General features: G+C 37.4%; 1 protein-coding gene across 1 annotated transcript; it reads right to left on the bottom strand.

Moving 5' to 3' along the window:
- Positions 1 to 2,943: 2,943 nt before the first annotated feature.
- LOC103964530 (5'-deoxynucleotidase HDDC2) lies at positions 2,944 to 5,308 on the bottom strand. Its single transcript, XM_048577370.1, has 8 exons — positions 5,083 to 5,308; positions 4,855 to 4,979; positions 4,723 to 4,760; positions 4,447 to 4,557; positions 4,262 to 4,341; positions 3,776 to 3,812; positions 3,509 to 3,550; positions 2,944 to 3,219 (listed from the first exon to the last, which is right to left on the bottom strand). Exons 1-8 carry the CDS (start codon positions 5,254 to 5,256, stop codon positions 3,155 to 3,157), a joined length of 672 nt encoding a protein of 223 aa, XP_048433327.1. The 5' UTR covers positions 5,257 to 5,308; the 3' UTR covers positions 2,944 to 3,154.
- Between the last annotated feature and the right edge of the window lie 5,692 nt (positions 5,309 to 11,000).

Below are 11,000 nucleotides of genomic sequence, written 5' to 3'. Positions count from 1 at the left end.
GCTCCAATGGTGATAGAACCCTAATTGCAGAACGTATTTCTCTGTGAGCAGGGAACTCTTGCACTTATTGAAGCAATGACAGCCAACTCCCATCTATCGTCGAGGTTGGTTATTTTCCCATTGCTTCCAATCCCGATCGTGGAGAGGTGGTTGTGAGTAGTGTTTCCTTTCAAATGCACTATGAAAGTATACCCCTCAATTATATGATGTAGCTTTCCACGTATCCAAACCCTTATTAATTTGTATTACCAACATATTATTCTCCTTTATCTTTAACTAGTTGAGTCCACATAGGATTCTTACAGTGCCCTTATCGATAAAAGCAAGTTCGCGTAGGAATTATTCAAAACCAACGGCCAATTTATTATCCATGGCCATAGCATGACCTGACAAAGTAGCGGCGATGGTTGATTCCAACGAGGTAAAATGAGCATCGATGGAGGATTCTAGAGCAGTGAGACGAGCATTCGTGGCAATTTTGAAATAGGTGTTTGAGGAGCATGGCATACAAGAGGGAGACCAGGATCGAAATGGATGATGCCAATGTTAGGATCCAGTTCTTGAGTCCTTACTCAACCTGCAAGTAATAGGCAACAATGGAGGAAGAGGAAGGAAGAGAGAAGAAGGAGCTGAGCTCCAGTTTGTTTTTTTAAAATTATATTTAATTCAAATGATCATTGTGTCTCTCACACCAAAGGTGTGCACATATATTCCCCTTACATCACTTGCCAGTTGGCAGTAAAACCCCATTTACTAGTTATTCTCTTAATAAAAGTCTCACTTAAAACTAACTAATTCCTAATTATGATTAAGTTAATCACAGATCATAACAGGAATTCTTCCCACGCTTAACTAAAATTATCTAAATGTGTCTATAAACTTATCTAAACACGATTTAGAATGAAATGGGAGGGATTCAACCTTGAATCCATCAAGATTGCATAGGTGGAACTCGCCAGATTCTGGAAAACAAAACCGAGCATGAATAGGGTTAAAACCCTCGATTTTAATGCAAAACCCCACCAAGAATTAAATATACCTTACCCTCAATTAGTTTAGCTCATTTTTTGGACTGGAAACACTTCGAACTCACCGGAATTCAATTGGACCTCTTTGTCGGAAACTGGAAACGAAGACCACATAATACACACAGGTTAGAAACCTCAGATTTCAGCTCAAAATTCACATACAAAGCAAGAGAAAGATACTTGGGTTCCTTTTGGATTAATCTTAGTTCTAATCGGGCTCAAACTCAATGAGTTTTCACTTGGAGTTCACCGGTAAAACTGCATCGAGAGGAGCAACTTAAGTTCTCATTCTTCCTTGGCTCGATTCCCACATGCAACTTAAGTTCTCATTTTAAGCATTTCACATTTTTAGGGAAAAGATACATTATTTTAAGGTATGGGTTGTAACAATAAGGGACTCTAATATGATTCAGAGTCTTTGGCCAAAACATATGAATGAGATTTAGGAAGTACGTTCCAAATCATGTTCTGTAAAATCATATAGAGAAGTATCACATTAGATAGTAGACATGAAACAAACTATTACTAACACAATGTGGTCAAGAGTACTAAGTTAGAGAAGGATCATATTGCATTGTAGTTGTAACTGGATAGGTTCTCCAATCACTTCTACTTAGCTTGGATAACCATGACATACTGCTAGGTATCATTCATGGTTGGTGAAAGCCCTAAAGATCACTAATCTTCAACAAAGGGAGACTTAAAAGTTATTCTCAATTTGAAATTGCTTGCTAAGAGTTACAATCGCCCATTGCCCTGTTAATTGGAACCTAATGGATTGTACACCGAGTAAGGATGAATGTGAAGAAATATCAATGACATGGATAAGCAATTAAATAGTTTAACTGAGCATAATCAAAATTAATTAATTAGTTAATTAATCATATGAAAAGTTTCGTATTGGGCTTTAAGTTCGTTTCGCGGCCCAAACTAGGATTTGGTCCAAAAGGCCCATTGAGTTTTAAGTTACATGACAACTAAACAAAATGGGAATTAGCCCAAACAATGTCAAAACTGGCCATGCTAGAGAAAGTGTGAGACAGTGTGATGGACTTATTAAGTTTCTTATTTACTTGGAATGAGGTATAAGAACAAACTTATAACTTTAACCTCATTGGGGTTTCTTTGAGGCAAAAGAGAAACATGTCATTTCTCCTTCTCAGAAGGCCACCCATCTAGGGTGAATAGCTAGTGATCTCTCATCCTGTAGATCATTCCATCTTCACTTGACACCTCATTTTTGTGTGGAGACTTAGAGGCTTGCAACCTGGCAAGCTTTGGAGATCATTTCCTCAAATCTTCAAGAAGGAAAGGAGAAGCAAAGAAGCAAACATTCAAAGAAAGAAGATCATAAACACAAGAAAGCATTCTAGAAGCTTGGAGCAAACTTAAAGACCCTTCACTTGAGTGATAACCTTGTGAACACAACGATGAGCTTCAAGGGTATGAAAATTCAAACTCTCCTCTTTAATTTGTAAAGCGTCTTGGTTCACCAACACTAGGCTTTCAATTTCATATGTATGGAATTGTTTTGAGTGCGTTCCTACTTTAAGAGCTAATATGTACCCCTGTGTGCTCAACTATTCTTACTTGGATAAAATATTTCCTTCAGGAGGATGCCAACTCCATCCAAGCTGGTTTTTTGGACTTTGAAGCCTGAGGACAAGCTCCTTTTCGACGAGGGCGGCATGTTACGCACTTAGCTATTTAGGCCACAGGTCCATATTGTAATTTTTTTTTGTTTAGAATTTGGTATCTGAATATTTGTGAGCAGACGTCACTAAGCAATTCGATGTATAAAACCCATCCTCCCTTTTGGAGCGGCCTATGGAATGAAATTAGTATATTTGTTTCTTTGTTTCTAGTAACTATTAGTTAATAGCATAATTAAAGTTAACAAATAAACACCATTTAGTGTTATAATCTAATAACATTCATCTTCACTTATAAATAGGAACTCTTAAGGTTCGACTACCCATAGCACAAATATAAAGGTAATACCTTACATTAATATCATCGTGTTACATCACTTTTTATTAAAGATGAATAGTACGAATCTAATCCTGATTCAAAAGTAATGGAAATTTCTTCTAGGGCCATTGCAAAAGATTGGGTAGAAACTAGCCTTATTTTTTTCTTCTTGACGCGATCTCTGATGCCCACGCTTTTCCCAAATCAGTCTGAAACTTCCCTGCAGTAAGTTTGAGCATTTCTAAGGCTATGTTCAAAATCACAGAACATAAAATGATCATCCACCTAACGCAATCACACGGGAAAATATACAGCCTCAAGTGCTTGAAGATATAAGCTCGTACTCCAAAGGCTTTATTCTCTCCTTTGAAGCACGAATTTTTCATGATCACACAAATGCATGTGGCACTTAATTTTCTGTAATGATTTCCAGAAATTTGAGGAAAGCAATGGAAAAGGAAATGACTTGCATACTGATGAAACTAATTACAAGAGCCAGACGTACTTACCAGCAGTTGACTGAAAAAACTCTTCTAAATCCTTCCCTTGTTCTGCGCAAATCCAAAATAACGCTCAGTCCAATTTTTATTTTCAGAATACGAAGAATATTGTAGTCAGAGATGGGGTTAGTTTATAAGCGCGCATGATAGACAAAAGTCATTTTCTTTTGCGTTGTTGTAGATGAAATGACTAGACCCCTTACATCTGTGTTTGAAGTTAAAAGCCAATTGATACCATAATTCAGAAATGATACAATGGATAGAGAAAAGCCTCACCCTTTTCATATTCCAAGGCTTGAAGTATCATCTCCACCTGCATGGAAAAAAGAATTACAACATACAATCTAGTGAACACGTCGACCATTAATAAGAAAAATTTGAAACTGAAGTACCAAAGGTGGTGAATCAATCACTACACTCAACCTTTTCTGCCTACTGCTATTATCAGAGTCGGACAAAACTTATCTAGATGCCTTCCCACAATTGCCATCATAATTCCTCTAAACAGACTTAGAAATCTTAAAAACTCAACTATACTCATCACTTCTTGAAGATTCAATCAATTCTAACAAAACGTATAAACATTGTTGCAATATGGAAGTAATTATCCCTCCTTGTGCATACTACTACATAAATCTCTTCCAAACCATGTGAACATAGATTACCAGCTGACCAACTATACATAACTTTTGCCGTAATAAGACCGGAAACCAATTGAAGCTAGAATCGAAATTCACAAATTCAGTTCAACAATCTACATACCTTATCGAGGTCCTTAACAATTTTAGCTTCTGGCGAGGAATTCCCCTCATACTCCATCCACAGTTCACCTACTTCTTTAGCTGAAATATGATAAGTGTGTAAACCAACCAAAATAAGATTAGTATTTACCAATTTCAGGTATAAGAATAACAAAAGCACAATCCTGGAATGAACTAGCTTATCACCTATTGAGCCTCCACCGAGTAATTTGCACATGCGGTCTAACGCCTCTTGCTCTCTTCTACTCTTCTCCGCCTTTGGAATCCCATCCGAGGGGGTTATGTCCCCAACAATGGCTACCCGAGAAATTGCAAGGAACCAAAAAACTTACAGCCTTAATAGCAACAATAAATCACAAGTAGAAAATATTTTCCAAATATTCATGAATATTTCAGGAATTTTCATTTCCATTATTGAACATTAAAATGAAAATTTACAGAGTTTAATTATGTAATATTCACCTTCAGCAATATCATGAACAATGGCGATTTTAATACACCTGAAATTAAGTTAAAAAAAAAAAAGAAAAAGATCTTAGAAAACACTGGGAATAAATCCCATAAATAAAACAGGAAGAAATTTACAGAGTTTACTTGTCTCGATCGACACCGGGGATATCAGAAGCAATCAGAGCCATTAATCCCATCCGGTACATATGGTCAGCTATCGACTCTGGATCCTTCACATCTCTCTTCACCCATCCAGCTCTTTTCGTCGTCTAATTCACAACCAACAACAACACAAACTCATTCGAAACCAAACAATCCAAAACCCATGCCCACAACAAAACACTACTACGAACTGTTCACAAATTCGATTACCTTGAGGCGGTGGCAGAGCGAGAGAAAATCAATGGCAGAGGAAGCTGGAGTCGACGAAGAAGAAGAAGAAGACGAAGGGGAGGTGGTCGGTTCGTGGCCTGCATTGGAAACGGGACGGTCGGTGGCGTCACCGCCGGTGGCGGATGGCGGGGACGACGAAGCGTCGGTGGCCATACGATGAGGAACTCTAGAAGTCGGAGTGAGCGACGAAGAAAACTTGAATGGTGTTCCTCGAAGGGAGGCGGAAGCAAGAGAGGAGGGTGCTGGGAGGAGCGATTTAGAGAACAACAGTCGGCTCATTTTGATTAATTTTGTTATCGATTTTTTCTTTTCTTTTTTTTTGTCACATAATTTTCGGTCAAATTTTGTTGGGTCTTCCTAGAGATTCGGTATACGCTAACGGTCGTGATTCAGTTTTGGACCACCAGCAGCTTTGGATTATCGTATCTTGGCTAGGGAAACCATCTAAATTAATCTTTTTAGAGTCTTGAGAAATTGTTTATTATATTATGCATTTCATTTTTTTTCCTAATCATTTATCCAAAATCATCCTCTCATCCTCTAACCTCTACTTTCCGATAAAAAAACTCTTAAGCCTTCTTGCCATCCCGACTTCATCTTTTCTCTCTCTTGTCGTCTACTTCATCTCTGTTTCTCGTCTCTCCAGTCCATCTCATCATCTCCTTTATCAAATTGGATTGTCTTTCTCTCCGGCTTCATTTATCAAGTTAATTTCTAACAATTATTATTATATTAATTATTGATGATTAATTTACTTTTATTCTTTGAAAATTGTTAATGACATTTCAAAAATCTAATTGTTCACTCTAAAATTTTATTATTGATAGTCCAAAAATTCAAATGTGCACTCAAAAAATTGTATGTTTAGAAAGAAAAATTGACACACCCCGACCTAAATCAGGACGTGTTGGCCGTCACATGAGAGTGACGTAACCATGTGCACAGTGCGGAAGCAATAATGATATAGAGAAATGCAAATAAATAAAAACGAAACTAATTAGAGCACTAGCTAAAATAAGGTGCTAGTACGAGATTAAGTGTGAAATACACAACCAGAGCATAAGTAGCCTAAGTGCAATTCAGCAGGACGAATACTAATTATACAACACCAAAGGTGATCCTACATTTGTGATGTTCTGTTAGAACCACCGTCGAAATCCTTGTGAGCCACCAAAGCACTTCTACCAAAAACCTGGAGGGGCGCAAAACAAAAAGTATGAGTGGGCAAAAACAAAGCTTTTCAAAATCATTTCATTTCTCAAAATTTCTAACCCCTCGCCATAAAACCTGTATAATTTCCCAGAAATAAAATTCATATCTATACCACAACCATACTCAGAATAGCAAAATCCACATATATGCCATGTCGAATATCTCAACATAAAAATATGTAAGCCAAGTGATATAAATCAATGCAAATGATATGTCAGCCAAAGTCACCTAACGTGACCTGCACGGCTGAGTCTAGAGCTCATCCATCTAGCCGGAGTCACCGAAATCAAGGCGTGTTGGTCGTCACGCCCTGATTTAGGTCGAGGTGTGTGAAAAATACTAGGCCTGGCATTCGTGTCATGTTTCTCGTGTTCATGTTGTTTTCATGTCATACCCAATATCTTAACAAGTCGTGTCGTGTAACACCCATTAAAATAAATGGGTAAAATGACCCAACCCAAAATCGACCTGATAATATTAACAGGTAATATGACCCGACCCGTTACCTATTAAGAAAAACATATTTTAAACCAATAAATAATCAAATGAAAAATATAATACTAAATAAGTATATACATACCATATTATCACATTCAAAACATAAAAACGCATTTGTCTTTCAAGTATTACATATTTACATACCCTAAATAAGAGCATAATAAAAAATAAAAAACATTAGAACATTACAAAATATCAAATGTTCAAAAGATTTGCAAAATTAAGGGAGTTATGTTTCAAGGTTTGGAACCTTGCACATTTTCTTACAATCAAACTCTTCAATTTTCATCATTCACCATGAGAAATGGTATTGGAACTTTGGCTCGATATATTGTCTTCAAGAGTTATATTGATAATATTTTCAATGAGGCTTTCTACATTAGCACTCTCTTCCCATTTATCCTATGGCTATTGTTTAAGTAAAGTCTTTAATAGTTTTTTAATTAATGTAGAAGTGTGAAAAATATAGAAAAAATATATAAACGGTTGTAATGACAAGCTTTACAACTTTCGTGAAGGGCTTAACTTTGAAATGTGCCACTATAATCATATAAATCATAGATCAAAATTTAACCGTCGATTGTTGTTTACATTTATGCTTCATTTTTCTCACCAAAATTTGTTTTTTCATATTTTCTTTTTTGAAAACATAATCTATTAGAGGATACAGGAAGATGAATGGTTCGGATCGTTAATATTATGTTCAGAGTTTTACCGTTAATGAAAATATTGCTTGGTGTATATAAAGTCTTTACAAACTATATAACATCGACTCATATTTCAATTAACCGTAAATATCGGGACGTGATATCAAAGATCCGAACCGTTCATCCTTCCACATCCCCCAGAAGATCATGTTTTCAAAAAAGAAAATTGTAAAAATGAAATTCAATATAAATTATAAAGCCTAAACAACAATCGATGGTTAAATACAAATTTAAGGTTTATGGATTAAAGTGTCGGATTTCGAAGTTGACCCCTTCATGAAAGTTGTAAAGCTTGTCGCTACGAGTGATTGAATATTTCTTTTTTACATTTCTTACACTTCTACAATAATTATTATTAATTTTATTACTTTTACACTCAAATAAAAAACACTATTCATGACGGTTTGGAAGGTTTTAAAAATCTAAACGATAATGTAAGTGTAACCATTGTCTACTCGTGGAGGAATGATGAATCACGAGTGTTTATATATTCTTTCACATTTTTCATACTTGTAGAGATGTCTTATTGCCTATACAAATACTATACTAGTTGATTTTAATTTTGGACAACAACATGTTAAGTAAAATTTATCCTATTAATGATAATAAGAAACTCTCATAATAAAAATAAATAAATGAATAAAACTTAATTTTTTTAACTTATATAGAATAATAATACAAAAATATATATTTAATATAGAATATACCAATATATACAATATGGCTATTGTATTTTATAATAAATTTTTTAGTAATTAACTTTAAAATTATAATTTATTTTTCTTAACGGGTCGAAACGGTTTACCCACGTGTTACTCGCATGTATACCCATTAACGGGTTCTTAATGGGTCACCTGATAATGACTCGATTAATTATCGTGTTGACCCGAAACCTGTTATTTTCGTGTCGTGTAAGAAACTGCCGGGTCTCAAAAATACTCTTATGAAGAAAGCACAATTGGATTTTTGGAGTGTCAATGATAGTTCTTTGTTTTTTGTTTGTAATTTTATTTGCAAACAAAACATATGAAAAGTATCAAGATTAAAAACAAATTAAGACATTTATTACTCCTTAAACTAGAGAGAATTATTGGAGTAGAAATTTTTTAGAAAGCTTCTAAAATAACATTTTGTTGCCCCTTAATATTACAGTCTAGTGGTATTCCTCTTCACTTGTAAGTGAGGGGTCTTAGGTTCGATTCTCACCAAACACGAATTTGAACCACGTTATTGCTAGCCCATTATGAGGCTTAGCTCACTTTCCCACTCCCTTGGTTTAGATAATTTCGTTTGTTAAAAAAAAAAACCAAATAAACAAACAAACAATTTGTTGTAGGGCTATTTTACTTAGGGAAAATGAAGGGAGAGGCCTAGAGGCATGTACAAAGAGAAGAGCGAATTTAGTGATTTTGTGGTAGTGATTTCTGACACACCCCGACCGAGGTAGGAGCGTGCTGGCCGTCACACGAAGGCGACGTAGCCATGTGCACGTGCGGAAGCTAATAGAGTAGTAATAAAAAAGTACGAATAATTAAAAACTAGCATTCAAGTACTAGAATAAGTGCTAGTTAGTGTGATACAAATTCAGAGCAGGTCTATAGCAGTCCAAATAAAATAACAACCGTAGTACGCCCGAAGGCGAACCTACAATGTAGAGTGTCTGTCAGAACGCCGAAAAGCTCGCAAGGGAAACCACCGCAACGACTAAGCAACTAGAACCTGGAGGGGCGCAAAACAAAAGCGTGAGTGGGCAAAAACAAAGCTCTTTGAAAACCATTTAGCAAAACACAATCTAACCCCTCGCCGTAAAACCTGTATACGTCCCAGAAAATAACATATGTACGTATGTATAGATATGCTCAAACATGCTCAAGGGTATGCCAACATGCTCAATATATGCCATGACAAATCTCCTAATGATATGCAGGTGCTCAGGTGTAAGTCATATCAATCACACAATCCTCTGGCAGCCGGAGTCACCTAACGTGGCCTGTACGGCTGTATATAGAGCTCAACTGTCAATCTCAATAACTAACCCTGCCCACGAGTCGGAACCACCTAAAGGGTCTGTACGACAGGCCTGGGTGTAACATGTATATACGCTCTAGTGCTACGATCACGTGAAGGCTGTGCGAATAATCGCGGGTCACCTACGAGTCGGAACCACCTACTGTGGTCTGTACGACAGGCCTATGCACCTAACTTGGATCCAAGCTGAGCGTATGGTGCGGGAGGTGAACAACACGTGAAGGACTGTGCCCTACTCTGGGCGGGAGCACTAACACCGGGGGTGCAGGTTATGAGCTCTCTAATCGTCTCTAACCACTATTTAATGCAATCGTTAATTAACGCTTACCTGGCACTTACCTATGCCTCCACAGCACCCACACATAAATATATATGACATATGCATATGTATATGTACGCCACAAATGATGCATGCAACGATGCATAAATGATAAATAATAAAGTACATGGCATAAGGCAAATAACCCTTTTTAAATCAATTTCTGGGAATATAAATGTATATAGGTATATACGGAAAACAAAAGCCCACTCACTGGTATGTAGAAGGGTCGTAGCCCCCCTGCCTCGAATGTGCACGCTCGTCCTCGGGATACGTGTCACCTATATGCGAATTAACTATAAAAACGTTAACTTTAGAGCACATAACCGTCCATTCAAAATAACTTCTCATACATTGCTCAAAATGGACAAATGAATATACCAACGTGACCTACACAACCTCACGATCACAACCATATTTTTAAAATAATTTTTGGACCACGCACGCGCCCCCACGCGCCTGGAATGGCACGGGTCCACGCGCCCCCACGCGCGGCCACGTGCACGGCACACCGACGGAATATTCCGTTGACTGACGGAATATTCCGTTGACTGACGCCGTTAGTCCTGTAGGAATATTCCGTTAAGTCCAACGGAATATTCCCCTGTCTTCTCCGGCGAGCCGCCGCCGCCTGCGCCGCCGCCGTCGCCGGCGCCGTCGCCGGAAAACTGGAAATTTTTCAAACTTCGTTTTCTCACTCGTTTTTCAACCATTTTTCACGTTCTTTATACCAAAATGAAGCTTAGGACTAGTAGAATCACGTTAGACTACTTTTAAGGCCTAAAAATCAAAGAATCTCACCTGCAACAACGATCCAAGTTCGGCCAACTTTGAAACTAAGCTTTCCCGACGTCCAAATTCACCCAACGAAGCATTCCCAAGCTCCTTGAGGTCTCTCTAACACAACTACAAGCTTAAAAAGCCCAAAAACACAATGTATAAAACTTGCATGAACAGTACTCAATTCGGCTATTGTTGAATCGACGTGAAAACGAAGTATTCCTCACCTGAAAATGGTATGGTTGAGCTCGCCTCGACCTTACGAGTTGAATGGTGTAGCTGGTTTCCACGATCTGTTAGGATTGTGTGGGTTGTGGGTTTGTCCGTACGTTTTCAAAGGGAAGGAGGAGAAA

The sequence above is a fragment of a genome, unplaced genomic scaffold (genome assembly GCF_019419815.1).
Source record: "Pyrus x bretschneideri cultivar Hongxiangsu unplaced genomic scaffold, Pyrus_bretschneideri_v1 Contig110, whole genome shotgun sequence".
Classification (NCBI taxonomy): domain Eukaryota; kingdom Viridiplantae; phylum Streptophyta; class Magnoliopsida; order Rosales; family Rosaceae; genus Pyrus; species Pyrus x bretschneideri.
This window is presented reverse-complemented; position numbering and strand designations above follow the sequence as displayed.

Coding starts and splice junctions, on each gene's coding strand:
- LOC103964530 (XM_048577370.1), bottom strand. CDS start 5,256: ATGGCCACCGACGCTTCGTCGTCCCCGCCATCCGCCACCGGCGGTGAC. Junction 4,342..4,446: donor ACTCGGTGGAGGCTCAATAG/GTGATAAGCTAG, acceptor ATCATATTTCAG/CTAAAGAAGTAGGTGAACTG. Junction 3,220..3,508: donor GTTTTTTCAGTCAACTGCTG/GTAAGTACGTCT, acceptor AACTTACTGCAG/GGAAGTTTCAGACTGATTTG.